General features: G+C 34.3%; 1 protein-coding gene across 1 annotated transcript in view; it reads right to left on the minus strand.

The window, feature by feature from the left end:
* Nucleotides 1–15,601: 15,601 nt before the first annotated feature.
* The window catches only part of LOC149543417 (putative envelope ADP,ATP carrier protein, chloroplastic), a 150,700-nt gene continuing 145,714 nt past the window's right edge, over nucleotides 15,602–20,587 (minus strand). Inside the window, exons 9-10 of the mRNA XM_089798208.1 lie at nucleotides 16,179–16,257; nucleotides 15,602–16,069 (exon numbers count right to left, since the gene is read on the minus strand). Of these exons, the coding sequence (XP_089654334.1) occupies nucleotides 15,964–16,069; nucleotides 16,179–16,257 (185 nt within the window). The 3' untranslated portion in view covers nucleotides 15,602–15,963. The remainder of the gene's footprint in view (nucleotides 16,070–16,178; nucleotides 16,258–20,587) is intronic.

The raw sequence follows: 20,587 nt of genomic DNA on the forward strand, positions 1-20,587 counted from the left end.
ATTACATGTAACACAAATTACATGTGTAGTGACATGTAATCCAATAATTTCTCTTTCAGTTAGACTAACTCAAAGTTGCTCAAGTTGCTCCCACATTTTCCTCCATCTTTTTCTCAACTCCTTTTCCTATATAAACAAGTGTTCTCTTATTGTAAAATTTATCTTATATTGTATGCAAGAGAGCTCTAGAGAAATTGTGTAAGCATAATGTTGATTGTGTAGTGCCATTTTGAAAGAAAAGTGAATACAAAGAATCAATTGAGACTTAACTGTGATTGAGTGAAATTGTTACTTGTGCAAGTTTGAAACTTTGAATGTGATTTGCATTTGTTCTCTTTGATTCACATGGTTTTTTTCATTCTTAATAATTGAATTTTTAAAAAAATTAGAAAGCAATTGGATTTGTCGAAGCTTTGATTGGGAGCGGTTGTAGAGATATATAGACTAGAAGCTTTGTTTGTAGCTTATATCTCTTTCTTGATTCACAAAATAATTAGGATATCTTTACTTTTGAAAGTCTTTGTGCCCCAATAGTAAATCTTATTAATACAGAATTAATCGATACACTTTCAGCTAACCTTCGAGTTGGTGTCAGTTTATCAGTATCACCATTTCCAACTATTAGATAGAAGTGTAGTTAGAGATTTCATCTTGCACATTACACTCTCCATGGGTAAGTGAATTCTTTTTTTAAAGTTAAGAGGAAAGACTATTGGTAACACCCCTTTACAAAATCTCTAAACTTCTTGCTTACCTTGAGTTGATCCAAGGAACGATGAGAAGGGGAGCCTTCCCTTTAAGGTAGGAAAGACTTTGTCTCACATGTTGTAGTTGGTCATCCTATTTTGTGACTGGATTTTATCCAAAAGCATCAATTGCAAAATATCCACCTAGCATATACAACCCCTCTCATCCCTCACCACTATCCCAATCGTCCCCAAATTAATGCTACTCTGTCCCCCGTCCCAAAAACTTGTTCCCCAATTTCGTCGTCCCCCTATCCCTCAAGGTTGTGTAACTATGGTGATTACTAATTGATACAAATGATTAAATTTAGGTGTTTGAATTCTTAGTTTGTTGTTCCTATTAAAAAGGAAATACCATACTCCCTACTATGGAAACCAATTGTTTCAATTCTTTGTTTTAGAAGTTAATCTCATGCATGTGCCTAAGAGGTAGATGTAGAATTTTTCTTTATGATTTTAGGGAGAGGGGCATGGGTCAATAGAGCATTTTCTAGAATTAGAGTTTTGTTAAGGGTGACATAAACTAGGAGCTCTCAAATGTTTGGCAGTCCTTTGTTAATGGATTCCCTACAACAAATTGAGGACATAGGAGAATATTGAAAAGAAGCATTAGGTTGTTATGGCACCATGATTGGTGTCATTTTGGAGTAGCTCAACTTCTAGTGTGAATCTTGTGGAAAACAAGAACAATAGAGCTTTTCCTTAAAACCACATTTTTTTCCCACATTTGTTATAATTTATGCTAACTCTTGTAAAAAAAATTGAATATGGTCATTTCGTCCACCTCACAAGCTTATAAATATGAGTTCAGAGAGCTTGTGAATAATAAAGAGTTGTTTTTTATGCCTTACATTCTTCTCCTTATTATTCAAGTCAAGAAAATTTTTTTTCTTTGCCTTTTCCTTGGAATCTAAAAATTCTCTATTCGATCGATTTCCTCATCAATGTCACTATAATTGGACAAGAATAATAATTTCTCAGTCGATGTAATTTGTATATGTTAAATCAAAGAATACCTTCAAACAAACTAGGCTATAATTGCAAATATACTAATTGTTCATTTGGCACAGACTTTACTTTGTAACTATTGATAAGGGAATCTTTAGCTTTGCATTGTCCATTGGTTATGGTTGACACTACTAGGCAAAATTTCCTTGTCAATTTATCTACATTTCTCAAGAACTTTAATGTAAATGGTGCCAAACCTTATAGTAGACTTGTGGCATTAAAGTGGGCGAGCATTTTGGAATTTTTTGAAAGGATTCAAGAATTCTCAATAGCTATCAATGGTATTGGTGGTGTCGAAAGTGTTGCATCTGAATTGATAACAATATGTGGAATTGGTTGACTTTGATTTATGAATATAACACTATGGGATTAGCAAATATGAACTGACCTTTCTTTCGGCTAGAATAGATAGAGCGGAGTTGATTTTGTTTTGAGCTACATGGTTATGAATAAGGCTTGCAAGAGATAAACTAAACATGGGTGGAATGAGTTGTGTGCTTGTAGGAACAATCAATAGATGGGAAAAAATCCTTGAATTTGTTTATCATTTGTGATTTATGGCCTGCAACATATTCACACTTCTTGGGGACATTGTTTTGAGTGGTATGTGGGTGAGTTATTTGTTCTCGTGGACTTGTTACCTTGATTTAATAACTTTGGCACACCATGAGATTATTGTTGATGAATGTTATGTTTGGGGAAGCATTCTATTTGTGTTCTCTATGTATTTGTTATTAGGCACTTCGAGTAAGGTTCTAGCTGGCATTCTATTTGTGTTCTTTGTGTATTTGTTATTAGGCACTTCGAGTAAGGTTCTAGCTGTGTTGATTTATGAAATTTCTTTTACTTTTTCTTCTTTTGTGAATTTATTATCATGTTGCTCTTGGCATTTGCGTTCTTACTATTATTATTTGGGTCACCAATCTATAATCAATTGAAGCATCGCGGCCATTGTTCATTGGTTTTACTTGTACTGTAAATGTTGAGTTAATATAAGTTGAGAGGTGTATAATAGTCAAGATCTTTAAAACAAGTTTTAAGAATAATATTAAATGGATGAATTAAGCAATGAAACTACATTAAGACATTGAGATGATGTTACTCAATTCTTATATAATTTTTTATTTTTTCTTACCAAAGATGTCTAATCTATCTAATTTTTGTTTTGTATTAGTTTCCTATAGTGGTATTGTATTATTCTTATGATGATTTTGCATGTTGTGGATCATATTACAATTTTTATAATAATAAAAAAGTTTTGAAAAGGCCTTGAAATTCTTTACATGAAAAAATAGGCTAGCACAAACCCCACAAACTAACTTACCATCTAGTAGTCAAAAACTAACTTATGGAGATTATCATAGATAGGATAAAACAGCAAAGCACTGGCTACTCAAGACACGAACAACGTGGAGTAAAGAAATGAGACAAACAGATCCCAAACCACCTGTAGGGGCTTGATTGCAATCACCTACAACCTGGAAAAAAATTGAGTGCTAAGGGGATACTGATGTAATGTTAAATGTGTGTTGAAGGGTTTTGGTATTTGTGTTTCCTTTTGAGTACTAGAGGCATGGGTGTTAGCATTCTTTTCCTTTTTCAATTATTGTCTTAAAGTATGATTAATTTTCTATGTTATTGTGGAGTATCAGTTAAGGGATTTTAGATGAAGTTTTCATTATATTATTTTTTCCTTGAATTGTTTTGTTGATTTCCTCTTTACCATGTTTCTATGGCGTAATAATGTGTATTTGGGTAAATGATGTCACATGTGAATCCTACATTTTTCTTTGAGCCCTAGTTGTTGGGTTGGTTCCAAATGTGTTATATATTCAATGAGCTATGATGGTTTGAGAAATTTGAATATGGATTTGAATTGGATCTTAAGATGGGCTCTTACATGATTCTTGTCTTGTGGTTACTTCGATGAGATTCTTGATTTATTATTGACATGTCCACATAGAGTTGGACAAATGTGAATTCAATTATTGAGTATAAAATTCTTTTCTTTATGCTTCAAACCCTATATGTGGTTGTCTTGAATATGATGTATTTGTGAGGTTAGGTTATGAATATTTTGTTTTTGTTATGTTCCTGTTGGTTTTTAGTTTGGAGCATGAGTGATATTTTAGGAACATAGTTAGGGAAGTGTCTTGCAATGTGGGTTGAAACCTTAAGTGACTATTGGGGTAACCTAGTGTAGTTAGATAATTTAGTCATAATATTATTTTTTAAGGATGTGTGGCTTAAAACACTTAACAATATAATTATGCTACCTACCCCATTACACTGCGAGCTTATATAGACTAAGGATGGGTTGGAGAAGGCTTAATAGCACGTGTGACTTAAGTCTAGAAGATTGGCTCATTGCCTTCATGTAAGGTTAGTGGTTCCACATAAGTCCTCACCTAGAGACCAATGCCTAGAAAGAGACTACAAGGAAAACCCAAGATAATCAGGGGCTATGTGATGATACTCTCTTACATGTGTCTTATAACTCCATTTAGTTTTGTGGTTTGCCTCTAGTATTCCTATTGTATACCCCTTGTGAATTCATATGTTATACTTTGATTCAGTTGTTCCTCGCTTGGAGTCTTTCTTGTGTTTTCTTGTCATAACCATATATGGACATATGATTATTTAAGTATATTCATTATATAAATATATGTATTTGATTCCTTACCCTATAATATTGAATACATAATATTATACAAATGATATTATCCTTATTTAATTAATAAATACATATAAAATAAATATTGTGTTCTTACAAATTAAAGGGGATATTGACTAAGAAGTGGATTAGTAATTAAACATTTTCTAAGGGCCTATTTAATAATAATATAGCTGAATGTCAAATGTTATTGATAGTGTGATTAATACATATGAGTCACATTGTTTTCAAAAGAAAGATATTTCATTAGGGTGGACTAAGTAGTGCCCAAGAGTATGGAATAGAAAACATTTTCATTCCTAGTGACAACGAACAAAAAGATATGTTTATCTGGCCATGAATAAGGAATTAGGCTTAAGTTATTCTCCTTGTCAAATGTTAAGGATCAATTCAAAGACATGGGCAACAAAGGACATTAATACATACCAAGAAGAGTTGAGAAATAAGATTTGAATCATTAAAAAGGATAAGTCATTAAGTATCTCCCCTTTTGAAAGAATAAAAGTGAAAACACATGATGAACTATAAAAAAGGTAAACTCAAGGTATGAGTATATTTCATTTCTATACAATTATGTTATTTCGTATCTATATGAAATAAAGAATTATGTTATAATATGTGTGTGTGTGTGTGTGTGTGTGTGTGTGCACATTAATATAAATGTATACATATATAATGTTATGAAATTTCCAAGATAGATACAAATGATGTTATATTCATTAAGGTTACTTGATATTTTATGAAGAAATCAATATTGCCATTATGGAGGAAAAAATCAATCTTAAATATTAAAGTGTCAGTATCAGAGATGGGCATAATCATCATTTGGATAACACAACTAAGATTGATATCATCTCTATAATGTCCGTATGTAAGATTTCATTAAGGTTACTTGATATTTTATGAAGAAATCAATATTGCCATTATGGAGGAAAAAATCAATCTTAAATATTAAAGTGTCGATATCGGAGATGGGCGTAACCATCATTTGGATAACACAATTGAGATTGATATAATCTCTATAGTGTCGGTATATAAGATTAATCTCCATTTGACCGACATGATTGAGATTTATACAAACTCCATGAGCTATAATATTTTGACGACTCAACGTATACATATATGATGAACCTTGGATAGGAGATGTTCGTTCCAAGAAGAAACATGCTTAGGTGTTGCACTCCAAAGAAGATGATGGAATAAATGAGGGTTAAGAAACTTGATGTGTAGACCTTTGTAAGGTTTGAGGTTAGAATTGGGGTACAATTTACACCTATAATATTATAGTTACGCTTGTTATTGTTTAGTTTTAACATTTCTTATGTGGGTATTGTTCATCCCAACCTAACTCTAGTTGTGGGGACATTTTAGTGGTATCAAAGAATAATCCTTCCATTTTGTTAATTTGGCACACCCCTATCAACACATTAGACAAAGGAGAGGATGGCCAAACATCTAACACAAGATTTAATAAGCTTCATGGAACAAACCAACAAAAGGTTTGAAAGAATCAACAAAAATGTGAGTGCACTAACAAAATGATATTGAAAGCCATACAAAATTTGAACAATAATAATCATATTGAAAGACTCAACCCAAATATAGGGAGGGACACTCACTCTAATCATTCAAAGAATGAGCCTTCAACACAAGTTTCATTTCCCCAAGACTCCCTTCATTCTTCCCAAGCGAGGAACCAACCAAAAATAGTGTGAAAGAAATTGCACAAACATATGCAAGGATGGATCTAAATGTATGAAATTTTATCCTCTTTTAAGAGTATTATGAAATCAAAACCATGGGAAGAAAAAAGTAGAAAGAAAAATTAGGTTGACAAAGATCTTAAAAGGAAAATAAGTAAAGTACCAATACCATCCTTCGAGGGGGCAGGGAAAGAAACCACTCAGTCATGGGTGATCTCTTAGCCCCATGACTAAAGGAGATGTCATCAATTTTTTCATACTCTATTTTAACTAGATTGACCCACAATTGATGACACTAGGGTCTCTAGGCACAAAGAAATCACTACACTTAAAGGGTTATTATTAGGTTTAATGAAAGAGACCTTGAATGGTATTTTCAAGAGCTAACCCACCTCAAAAAATTTAGAACCATGGAGGAATTTCTCTATCAATTCCAAGGGTTTTCATTATGATCCCAAACCATCCCAAAAGAGGCTCACTTGTATGTTTCTAGAAGAGCTTAAAGATTCCACCAAAAACTTTGTAAAACTATTTGAATGCAGAAGCTTGAAGGAAGCCATCCAAAAGGAAAATAAAGTTGAGTTTAATGCACATAAGGAATTTATGAGTTCAATGAGTAGTGTTACATTTATTCTCATGATATATGGATGCATTTATGAATCACTACTCATGAAAAATGAGTCGATGTGTTTAACTCAAAAACTACACAATTAAGTCTTGATAACAATATCACAATTTGACTTGTTGTGGAAATATCTCCTACTTATCAGTTGATGAGCTTAAGAGGCTTTCTAATGAATGGTTCATAAGGCACAACACTTGTTCAAGGTTTTGGAAATGGGGTTGCAAGAAGATTGAGTTTAATCATGGAAGAAACTTTGTAGTTAAACATGATCGAGCTAGAGTAGTACTGGGAAGAGTGACCTCCTAGAAAATCTTGGTGCTTGACCTCTGTGAGCATCACCTAGATCCAATCAGTGCTAAATGTTCCATTTATTCTCATGAGAGATGGATTCATGTATAAATCAATACTCATGAAACATGGTTCAATGAGTTTGACTCAAAAATTACAATATTAAATGTTGATAACAATATCACAATTTGACTTGTTGTGCAAATCTCCCACTTATCACTTGATGAGCTTAAAGGGCTTTCTGATGAATGGTTTATAAGGTACAACACTTGGTGAAGGTTTTTTAAATTAGGTTGCATGCGGAGTGTGATTAAGCATGGAGGAAACTCTATAGTAAGACTCACTTGAGCTGGAATAGTACTAGAATGGGTGATCTCTCAAGAAGTCCTAGTGCTTCACCTTTGTGAGAATCACCTAGATCCAATGTGCCCTAAGTTTTCCATTTATTCTCATGAGATATGGATTCATGTATGAATAACTACTCATGAAACATGGGTCAATGAGTTTGACTCAAAAACTACACAATTAATTAAATCTTGATAGCAATATCACAATTTGACTTCTTGTGGAAATATCTCATACTTATCACTTGATGAGATTAAGAGCATTTCTAATGAATGATTCATAAGGAAAAACACTTGGTGAAGGTTTGACAAATGGGGTTGAAAGAAGAGTGAGTTTAATCATGGAGCAAAATTTGTAGTTAAACATGCTTGAGCTGGAGTAGTACTAGGATGGGTCACCCCCCGGGAAGTCTTAATGCTTCACCTCTGTGAGCATAACCTAGATCCACTAAGGGCTAAGTGTTCCATTTATTCTCATGAGAGATAGCTTCATGTATGAATCACTACTCATGAAACATGGGTCAATGAGTTTAAATCAAAAACTACACAATTAAATCTTGATAGCAATATCACAATTTGACTTGCTTTGGAAATATCTCCTACTTATCACTTGATTATCTTAAGGGGATTTCTAATGAATAGCTCATAAGGCACAATAATTGGTGAAGGTTTTAAAAATGGAGTTCTAATAGAGTGAGTTTAACCATGGAGGAAACTTTGTAGTTAAACACACTCAAGCTGGAGTAGTATTGGGATGGGTGACCTCCCGAGAAGTCCTGGTGCTTCACCTCTATGAGCATCACGTAGATTCGATGAGTGCTAATTGTTCCATTTATTCTCATGAGAGATGGACTCAAGTATGAATCACTACTCATGAAAAATGGGTCAATGGGTTTGACTCAAAAACTACATGGTTAAATCTTGATAGTTATATCACAATTTGACTTGTGGAAATATCTCCTACTTATCACTTGATGAGATTAAGGGGCTTTCTAATGAATCATTCATAAGACACAACACTTGGTGAAGGTTTTTCAATTGGGGTTGCAAGAAGAGTGGGTTTAACCATGGAAGAAACTTTGTAGTTAAATGTGCTCAAGCTGGAGTAGTATTGGAATGGGTGACCTCCCAGGAGGTCCCAATGCTTCACCTCTATGAGCATAACCTAAATCCAATGAGTCTGAAGTTTTTCATTTATTCTCATAAGAGATGGATGCATGTATGAATCACTACTCGTGAAACATGGGTCAATGAGTTTGACTCAAAAACTACATAGTTAAATCTTGATAGCAATACCACAATTTGACTTGTGGAAATATCACTTAATGAGCTTAAGGGGCTTTCTAATGAATGGTTCATAAGGCACAAAACGTGGTGGAGGTTTCAAAAATGGGGTTGCAAGAAGAGTGGGTTTAACCATGGAGTAAACTTTGTAGTTAAATATGCTCGAGCTGGAGTAGTGCTAGGATGGGTGACCTCTCGGGAAGTCTCGATGCTTCACCTCTGTGAGCACCACCTATATCCACTAGGTGCTAACTATTACATTTATTCTCATTACAAACGTATTCATGTATGAATCACTACTCATGAAACATGGTTCAATGAGTTTGACTCAGAAACTACACAATTAAATCTTGATAGCAATATCACAAATTGACTTGCTCTGGAAATATTTCCTACTTATCAATTGATGAGCTTAAGGTGATTTCCAATGAATGTTTCATAAATCACAACACTTGGTGAAGGTTTTGCAAATGGGGCTACAAACAGAGTGGGTTTAACCATGGAGGAAACTCTATAATTAAATGTGCTCAAGATGGAGTAGTACTAGGATGGTTGACCTCCCAGGAAGTCCCAGTGCTTCACCTCTGTGAGCATCACCTAGATTCAATGAGTGCTAAGTGTTCCATTATTCTCATGAGATATGGATTCATGTATGAATCATTACTCATTAAACATAGGTCAAAAGGTTTGACTCAAGAACTACATAGTTAAATCTTGATAACAATACTGTAATTTGACTTGTTGTGGAAATATCTCCTACCTATCACTTGATGAGCTTTTCTAATGAATGGTTCATAAGGCACAACAATCGGTGAAGGATTTTCAAATGTGGTTGCAAGAAGAGTGGGTTTAACCATGGAGGAAATTTTTTAGTTAAACGCGCTCAAGCTAGAGTAGTACTGGAATGGGTGACCTCCCGAGAAGTCTCAGTGCTTCACCTCTGTGAGCATCACCTAGATCCAATGAGTGCTAAGTGTTCCATTTATTCTCATGAGAGATGCATTCATGTATGAGTCACTAGTCATGAAACATGGGTTAATGAGTTTGACTGAAAAACTAAAGAATTAAATCTTGATATCAATATCAAAATTTGGCTTCTTGTTGAAATATCTCCTACTTATCACTTGATGAGCTTAAGGGGCTTTCTAATGAATGATTCATAAGGAACAACACTTGGTGAAGGTTTTGGAAATTGAGTTGCAAGCAGAGTGGTTTTAACCATGGAGGAAACTCTATAGTTAAACATGCTCAAGATGTTGTAGTACTAGGATAGGTGAGTTCCCAAGAAGTCCTAGTGCTTCACCTCTATGAGCATCACGTAGATCCAATGAGTGCTAAGTGTTCCATTTATTCTTATTAGAGATGGATTCATTTATGAATCACTACTCATGAAACATGGGTCAATGGGTTTGACTCAAAAACTACACAGTAAAATCTTGATAGCAATATCACAATTTGACTTGTTGTGGAAATATCTCCTCCTTATCACTTGATGAGCTTAAGGGGCTTTCTAACAAATGGTTCATAAGGCACAACACTTGGTGAAGGTTTTGCAATTGGGGTTGCAAGAAGAGTGGGTTTAACCATGGAGGAAACTTTGTAGTTAAACGCGCTCGAGATGGAGTAGTACTAGAATGGGTGACCTCCTAAGAGGTCCCAGTGCTTCACCTCTATGAACATCACCTAGATCCAATGAGTGCTATGTTTTCCATTTATTCTCATGAGAGATGGATACCTGTATGAATCACTACTCATGAAACATGGTTCAATGATTTTGACTCAAAAATAGTATAGTTAAATCCTTATAGCAATATCACAATTTGACTTTCTATGGAAATATATCCTACTTATCACTTGATGAGCTTAAGGGGCTTTCTAATGAATGGTTCATAAGGCACAACACATGGTGAAGGTTGCAAGAAGAGTGGGTTTGACCATGGAGGAAAATTCACAGTTAAATACGCTCAAGCTGGAGGAGTACTTAGATGGGTGACCTACTCGAAACTCTTGGTGCTTCACCTCTATGAGCATAACCTAGATCCAATGAGTGCTAATTGTTCCATTTATTCTTATGAGAGATGGATGCATGTATGAACCACTACTCGTGAAACATGGGTCAATGAGTTTGACTCAAAAATAGTATAGTTAAATCCTGATAGCAATATCACAATTTGACTTGTGAAAATCTCCTATTTATCACTTGATGAGCTTACAGAGATTTCGAACGAATAGTTCATAATGCACAACACTTGGTGAAGGTTTTGCAAATGGGGTTGCAAGAAGAGATGGTTTAACCATGGAACTTTGTAGTTAAATGCACTCAAGTTGGGGTAGCACTAGGATGGGTGACCTCCTAGGAAGTCTCAGCGCTTCACCTCTGTGAGCATCACCTAGATCCAATGAGTGCTAAGTGTTCCATTTATTCTCATGAGAGATGGATTCATGTATGAATCACTACTCATGAAACATGGGTCAATGGGTTTGACTCAAAAACTACACAGTTAAATCTTGATAGCAATATCACAATTTAACTTGTTGTGGAAATATCTCCTACTTATCACTTGATTAGCTTAAGGGGCTATCTAATGAATGGTTCATAAGGCACAAAAATTGGTGAAGGTTTTGCAAATAGGGTTGCAAGTAGAGTCGATTTAATCATGGAGGAAACTTCATAGTTAAACACCCTCAACCTGGAGTAATACTAGAATGGGTGACCTCTCGAGAAGTCTTGGTGCTTCACCTCTGTGAGCATCACCTAGATCCAATGAGTGCTAAGTGTTCCATTTATTCTCATGAGAGATGGATTCATGTATGCATCACTACTCATGAAACATGGGTCAATGAGTTTGACTCAAAAACTACACAGTTAAATCCTGATAGCAATATCACAAATTGACTTGTGGAAATATCTCCTACTTATCACTTGATGAGCATAAGGGACTTTCTAATGAATGGTTCATAAGGCACAACACTTGGTGAAGGTTTTGCAAATGGGGTTGCAAGTAGAGTGGGTTTAACCATGGAGGAAACTTTGTAGCTAAACGCACTCAAACTGGAATAGTACTGGGATGGGTGACCTCTTGAGAAATCTCGGTGCTTCACCTTTGTGAGCATCACCTAGTTCCAATGAGTGCTAAGTGTTCCATTTATTCTCAAGAGAGATGGATTCATGTATGAATCACTACTCATGAAACACGGGTCAATGAGTTTGACTCAAAAACTACATTGTTAAATCCTAGTAGCAATATCACAATTTGAATTGTTGTGGAAATATCTCCTACTTATAATAAGCCATGTTACTTTTGCAAGGAATCATGGGACAAGGATCATTGATGTCAAAAAAAGAGAGCAGTTGGTCTAGAAAAACATATGCCTTAGGTGGAAGGAACTTGGAAGCATGGGCATTGATGTTAAAAAAGGACAAATGAATAAGATAGAAGGGACATATTGAGAAGAGACCCCAAAAATAAGGAAAGATTCAATGAATGAGAACATGGGACACTACTTGTCACTATGCAAGAGATTGATAATAGCCCCTTTGGAATCAAAGGACTAGTTTAAGGGCAAAAAAGTCATCAAATCAGATTTCATAGTCATGTTGAAAGTTTGTATTGCTCGAGGACAAACAATTTTGAGAAGGGAAGATTGTTTTTGATTAAGGAAAACAGGTTTTGAAGGGTGCCTGAAACCCTTTACAGATCAAATAATTTTTAGTGAAGCCCAAAAAAAAATATAACATTCCTAAGGTGAAACAAGTCGCCCGCCAAAAACAAGGTGACCAGGGTGGCCTCACAGATAACACAGTTTTCTACTACCACCTAAATAGGTTTTGAACGGGATCTTGAAACCCCATGGTTGCAAAAGAAGACATTTAGTCTTGAACCATGTCAAAATACAAAGAAAAAATAGGCCAAAAGGGCCAAGGGAACCAAACAAAAAGGGACAGCCTCAAAAAGAACAAGCAAGCAACAGGTTAAGAAAACCGTGCCTCAAGATTTACATTTCGGTCTCGTCTTTTGAGAATGTAAAGACATATCAAACGATGGATTGGAGGGCTTGACCTTTTTTCCTTTTATTGTTGTCCATCCATCCTCTACCTTCCCAGTAACCTTCTACCATGCAAAGTCATCCACACCACAACCAACCCCCAAAACCCTCGCAGCAAGAGAAGAAATACCACCACCACATGAAATTTGGACCATAGCAGTAGGAAGGACAATAGCTCCATCCTGAGATAGAGCCTTTTTAAAGTCTAGTCCTATACCCTAGGCCAGCAGAGCAGGTACTTAGGCATGAAAGTTTCATAAGGAAAACTAGCCTACAACCTTTCACCACTACAAAGGGGAGTCAAACCTATGACCTCAAGGAAGTAAACCTCAAGACACAGACCAACTCACCTACAAGTGGCAGCTAAGAAGGGCAGACAGATATAACCCTATATGGACATATGATTAATATAAGTATATTTAGAATATAAATATACGAATTTAATTATGTACCCAATAATATTAATAATAATATTGAATGCATAATATTATCTAGATGATAACATCCTTAATTGATAAATAAGTATAAATAAAATAATAGTTATGCTTTTCCAAATTAAATAGAATGTCGACTAAGAAGTCGATTACTAATAAATATTGTTAAACAACGTTTTTAATAATAATTATTATAATACTAACAATCAAAGGTTATCAAATATTATCAATAACATTATTAAACATAAGTAAACGTTAAAACAATGTGTATGTGGTCATACCCTTTCGAGAAGAAAGATATTTAATTATGGTGAACTACATACCACCCAGGGGTATGGAATGGAGTAATACATTATATATTCCCATGACACAGAACAAAAAGTTATCTTTAGTTGACTGTGAATAAGGAACTAGGCTTATGTTTTCTCCCTATCAAGTGTTAAGGATCAAGTCAAGGACGTGGGCAACAAAGGACATCAATACATAGAGAGGAAAGTGAACTAGCAAGTTTCGAACCATTCAAAAGGATAAGATGTTAAGTATCTTCCCTTTAGAAAGGATAAAAGTCAAGACGCGTGAGGGAGTATGAAAAAGGTAAACTCAAGGTATGAGTATATTAAAATGAAGAATACGTACTCGCGCACACACACATAGACACAGAGGTAAACTCAAGGTATGAGTATATTAATATAAAATGAAGAATATATAGACACATGCACGTGCACACGCACGCACGCGCGCGCACAACACATCTTTAAGTATTAAAATGTCAGTATCAATGATGGGTATAATCCCCATTTGATTGATTTGACTAAGATTGATAAAATCTTTATAATGTCAATATACAGGATTAATCTCCATTAGCCAGAATATTCATATGATTCAATATTTGCACATGTGATGAGCCTTGGATAAAGGATATCCCTTCCACGAAGAAACCTTGTGTGGTGCACTCTAGAGAAGACGGTGGAATAACTAAGAGTTGCAAAACCTAATCTAGAGATGTCGTTAAAGTTTGGCGTTAGAATTGAGGTAGCATTTGTACCTAGAATATAATAGTTAAGCTTGTTATTGTTTAGTTCTAACATTCTTCCTTTTATTAATCATTTCTTGTTAAATTATTTCTTCTAATAACAAAATTGTTTTATTAAGTTTTATCATTCCCTTACCAGGTCACTACTATCTCAACAAACAAAACCAAAATATTAGTAATTGGAAGTGCAAGTTAATGACCTGTTTATGTTCTTTAAATTTGTATTATATTCTAATGTGGAGCACAACATAAGGATTACAAGGATAGCAAAGGGGTGCAACAAAAAATAGAGAAAATAAATCAAAATACACACGTATTCATTAAATTTATATAGCATATATTATAGATCATTAGATGTCCATTATGTTACTTTGTGACATAAAATCATCACTCACAAGATCATTCCCTCCCATAGAACAATCTCACAGCTGCATATCATAACTTTCACATAGATTTCCATGTTTCCTTCTATGGTCTTACATCTTCTTTGTTTCTCGATTGTATTTTGTTTTCTTTGTTATTATCTCTATGTACATTCAGAAATTACTAGATACAAGGGTGTGCCCCTCTTGTTTTGTTTCTTCATCATTTCTATACGTTAACTATAATAGCTCTATCCTAGCAATGCATCCAAAAGTTGAAACTTTGTTGCCAACCTTGGTAGTCCTTTTACAAAGATATGAGAGTACAATAAGGAAGACCTATTCAAATTTTCCATAGTAGTTTATTTTTATCTTTTGGGCTCTATTGAGTTATTAGAATCATACCAATAGCTCATTTAAGACAAATGTGTTACGAACATTTATAGAGATTACTTAAAAATGAAATTTTAAATTCTCATTGAAATTTTGACATTCAAACAATTGCCATAGTATTTTTTTTCACAATTGATGCACATTGGCTGTAGGTGATTGTTCTTGTGAAGAATTTCACGAGTATGCTTCCATGGCACATATTAGTTTAATGATTAAGAAGTTGTGTCTATGTTACTTATTTTCGTGTTTCTACATTCAATATACATGTTTACCAAGACACATGTGATTTTAACTCTCAACAAAGATCCACTTTTGTCATAGAAATTCCATCTTTTAGGAAGGGCACTTAAAATTCATTGTGATATCAAAGTTTACATCAACAATGTTGTAGTTGGCATGATGCATCCAGAGTTCAATCTCATTTACAAGACGTGATCAATATATGTTATTGTAATTGGCTTATGAGACCTGGTTGAAGTTGTAATGTTTCCTTGAATCTTTTGAACTTAGCTTGCCTCTTCTAATTTGAATCCTTGGATCTTGCATTGTCAAGATGAAAAACATATTAGTTCCAATTCTCGAAGGCTATATTCAATGGAATGAATGAATAAAAGATGTTAATAATGTCTAATGTGCCAAACAGACTATTGGACCCACGGATAGCCAACAGAACTAAATTAAATTATATATTCAAAGAGGTACAAATCATTTAGAATACAAAACAAAATTATTGTTGCTCATTTTTACTGGAAGCAACTTAATAATCAATTTCTATAATGAAATATCAAAACTCATTATATCTCCAAGAGAATAACTCCCATTTCTTTATGGGCATTTGATCTGGAAAGAGCGACATCTTCATTCCAGGGAAAGTTGTTATTAAATTATGCTTCTACAGTTGAATATAATGCATTAAAGCATGTACATAGAGCATTCGGTAAGAGAGTTGTATCCCTTAATTTATACAATGCACACTAGTCAATTTATTTTAGGATAAATAAGAACTCAGTATTGGTGAACTATTAGATATCTTCCATGAATTCATGATTTGCATTCCTAATCTTCTCAAGTTTATCCGAACTTGCTTGAATGAGAGCCTTTGCTGCATCAAATGTAGTGAGACGAATGCTGCCAAATATATCATAATAGAACCCAGGTTAGGAGAGGAATAAGTGGTTTGTCTATTATTTAGTCAGCAGTTGAGAGAAAGATAAATTGACTTTATCTTACAGTATACCTGCTATTTGGTAGATTTTTCAAAGCATTGGGTACAAAACCCCTGTACAATCCAATAACACCATCCCGTGCAATAATACCTAGGGAACACCATGAATTAAACAAAAAGGTCAAAGGATTCCACATATTTTAAGCTCCAGACATAAAATAATCAAAAGGAAAAACATTAATATTTTATATTTTATATTTTGACTAATTGCCAACCAATTGTAAGTAGAAAATATCTCCAGAATGAGAATAGGAAACTAACTGCAAATCTGTAGTACTTTCAACATTATTAGATGTCAAAGTATATGTTCCATGGCATTTTTAGGAAAGGTACAGCAAGGGACAATAGGATGCATTTGGGTACAAGAATTTAGTAGTTAATTTTAGGGGTGACAGCAGCAAACGGCAATATATATTATTATTATATCATGGATTTGAGCTACAAAATTTTGGATTAAGAAAAACATATTTTTATTATATTATAAATATATTTATTATATATAAGAAAAAATTGGTATGCAGTTTTCAAAGATCTAAGCACCCTTTCCACAAACTAACATCAATCGAAATAGACTCCTCTAAAGAAAATGGTCAATTTGGGTTCAAGAGAGTTGAAACTAAGGAGTGATTCATCCCCTCATTCATCAGTAGAAGATATGCAATCAATTGAGCCTATCACTCAAGATCTTTGTGCAATTCCATGTTTCCTCACACCTGCCCTAGGAGCCCATACTTCTTGGTCAGGCTGTTTGTGTAATGTCCCTACATTCGTTCTGATGAATTTTAAGATATGTTTATTCAAATTTTATTTTCAAGAGGCTCCTTTAGATCAACTGAGAATGGTTTATGAAAAATATTATAGGTGACCATGATGGATTGGACTATTTGTCATTGCCTAATTGCCTGGATCTTACTTTCATATATTTTCTTGGTTGAAATTAATAGTTTCTTGTTCTAAGATGATGTAAGTGATGTTCATTCTATGATGGTTATATATATATGTTTCTAATAAATTCTAAGTTTCATATTTGTTATCTTTGGTTATTGTTAACTTTGGTCAATGTTTACTTGCTTATTTCTACGTTATGTTCTCTGAACCGAAGAACCTTTGTTACTCTTTTCTGCATTTGCTTCTTTTTGTCCCCAAATCTGATGTATAAAATAGTCATATTGACTATAGCAAGTAGTAGCAATATCTCGTGATTCCCAATCATTATCATAGACATGCCTGGCGCTTAATTATCATCATGTAACCTGGGAAATTATTGTATGCTCTTAATATTTTAGTATCATTTTCTGAAATACTTTACCTGTGGTAATCCAATTTGTTCTTTCGTCCCTAGTGGTGTGAATGTGGATATGGTGGCATCCACATTTCAATCTCTAATCATCAGTAAGCTGAAACTGACAACCAATCTTTTATCCTATAACGTCCAAACTTATGAGTATTAATCCTTAAGGAGTGCGATATATGACCCAATCAAGCTACTAGTTATTATCTTGTTTACCAAAAGTAATGACTTCTTTTCCTATTATATAAATCTATGTTTCAATCGTATGAATCTGTTCTCTTCCCTCAATTCCACATCTTTGCTGCACTTGCGTATCGATGTCCTTATTTCTTCTGACTGGTCTGTCTATTAAACACCCGTAATGGAGATCTTTGTGCACTGGATTTTTTTTTGATGACCGCTGGTGATAACTCTTCCGATAATTAATGTATCGTTCCCAGTAATAGAAGAACCCAGGTATGTCTTATAGGACCGAACCCTTTGGACAGATATGACTCTTAAATCAAACCTCTTCGCCATTGAATTTGGTCTGTAGTTAGTTTGTCGTAACTTTGATATCCATTTAATATCATCGCTGCCAATTAATTGAGAAATCGATTTAATATTGTCATTGCCAACTGTTTCAGTTTGCCGATCGATAGTCGATTTGTTTTAGTATGATATTCGTCCAACTATCCCAAATGATATCTAATAATAGGATTTCATAATCTTTGATATCTAGCAGGAGATTGACGCGATAATTATATAGGAGCCAATTTTGTACACTACGCAAGCTCCTACATTTCTTGGTCAGTCATGACAAGTGTTTAAGGTAATGTTTTCTATTAAATAAATGACAATGTGTAAGTTTAGCAGTAATGGTGCATGCAGACTCGCATGGATGCATCTATTCGATTCTCGGTCCTCTGCAGGCAGATCTACCTCGCCTTACTTATTAAAAGGTAGAGGCCCGGGGAAGAGGAGAGCCGACTACAACATCTGATTGTCTATTTTTGGCTAAGTTTGATGCATTCGAGTTGCCATAATTGTTATCGATTTCTTGTATTAAATGGAAATTATATTGAGATATTTGCGGCAGTGATATAGTATATTGCTTATTTCATAATAGAATATTTTATCTAATAATAGGTCATATATTGTAATATTATTATAATTATACTATGTTCTCTTACCTTATTATTATAATTAATTTAATAAAATTTATTATTAAATTGATTTATTATATATTATTAAATGTTAATGGAGCAAGAATAGGGGATATGACAGTTCGAAACTGAACTCTGGCAAGATGAATCAAATTGCACTTTTTACATGGCTTAAACCATTAAAATTTGAGATAACAAAGTGACAATTATCCTACAAAAATGCAAATAGCAGGTTAACTGAAAAGAGAAAAATAACAAAAAAAAATGTTTGAGCTTTTTGCTAAGTAATGCCAACACAAAATCATTACTTGAGTGGCAATCTTCTAGGTAAAACACAACCAGCAATTTGAGTTAAAAAATAGAAAGATGTCTAAGAATCCATGACAAGAAGAAAATGCACTCTTTAGTGAATGCTAGCATAATGATGTGTCAATGCTCGCAAGTGTGTTATGAAACTACACCTCCGAGTGAAAAGGCTTGTGACTTAGGTTTATTGTAATTTTTCTTGTGGCAATGCCACCAAAAAATTTAATCAAGAGTGGGAAAAGATCATGAAATTATGACCAGCAAATAAAATGAAGAAAGAAAAAAGAAGTTGCACTTTGGCACCAGCATTGCCATCTAAAGCACACAAGGAAAGTAATTAGGTGAAGTTACATTCAAAAGCCAAATTAAAGTTTAAAAGTAAATAACACTCAAAAAGGGATGGCACACCCTTATCTCAAATGGTGTAATTTAAAGCAAAGAACATATTTGAAGCAATTTGTGTTTTATTTCTAATTTGCATTGGATACAGATAGGGATGCTCAGATGGGACTTTATTGAATGCTTTCTTAGTTACTTCCAAGAGTCCTACTCTTAGTTGCTAAGAGGTCGGCCCTCCTTCCTGGAGGATGCAATAACACAGAAGCTTACACTCAGCCAATGAGCACCAATCACTACAATTTCAAGTCAGCAATTACACAAGACAAAAAGACCTAAATTGTCTCCTTGACATGCTATCCACTCCATTCCTAAACCCAATATTTCACTCCCAAAAGCAAATTACCATTATCTCAAAAAGGAAAACCCATCCAAGTTGTCCTTTTCAGTGGAGGAGACCAAATATGTATTTGAATACTCAAAGAAAGAGCTAGGCTCTACAAATATATAGGTACTCTCCTAGGACTAGAAATGATAGGTTTTGGTTCCAAGAAAACTAGAAGACAAGCAGATCATTTGATGACCATAGGTTCCTTTATTGGTGTTGTTTCTTTTTATAGCAAAAGGGATATTAAAGGCCAATTGGCACATTTTAATTTCTCCAAAAATCAGGCATGTTTGTGAAATGTGGGAATTTTTTAAATTAATCCCAGTAAAACATCTTCCTTATAGTATTCTGCCAAATGGGGGAGACTCCTATCAAGAGAATCTTGGCAAGAAACCCCCTTCAAAAATATCAAGAATGTCATTTGTTGGATGCATATTTTGCAATTAACAGTTTTGGGTGAAAATTCAGTTGCAAAATAGGATGACCAGCCACAGCGTGTGAGATAGAGTCTCTCCTACCTTAAAGGAATGGCTCCCCCTTCTCACCATTCTTTGGATCAACTCAAAGTAAGCAAAAAGTCGAGAGATTTTGTAAAAAAAGTGTTACCAATATTCTTTCTTCTTAACTTTCAAGAATAATCCACTAACTCGTGAAGCGAGTTATGGGCAGAGTGAATCTCTAAGTACACTTCTATCTAAAGTTGGAAATGGTGATGCCAATAAACTAACACTAACTCAAAGGCTAGCTGAAAGTGTACCAGTTTGGCTCTAAGTTTGGTCATACTTTTATATGAAAAAAGCTTTACAAATGGGGCACAAAGACTTCCAAAAGTAAAGATTCTTAACTATTTTGTGAATTAAGAAAGAAATATAAGCTACAGACAAAGCTTCTAACTATATATTTTCACAATTGCTCCTAGTCAAAGCTCTCGCTCCAATTGATTCTTAACTCTTTT

The sequence above is a fragment of the Cupressus sempervirens genome, chromosome 8, assembly GCF_028749045.1.
Source record: "Cupressus sempervirens isolate cs-2001-9-10 chromosome 8, ASM2874904v1, whole genome shotgun sequence".
In the NCBI taxonomy this organism is placed as follows: Eukaryota; Viridiplantae; Streptophyta; class Pinopsida; order Cupressales; family Cupressaceae; genus Cupressus; species Cupressus sempervirens.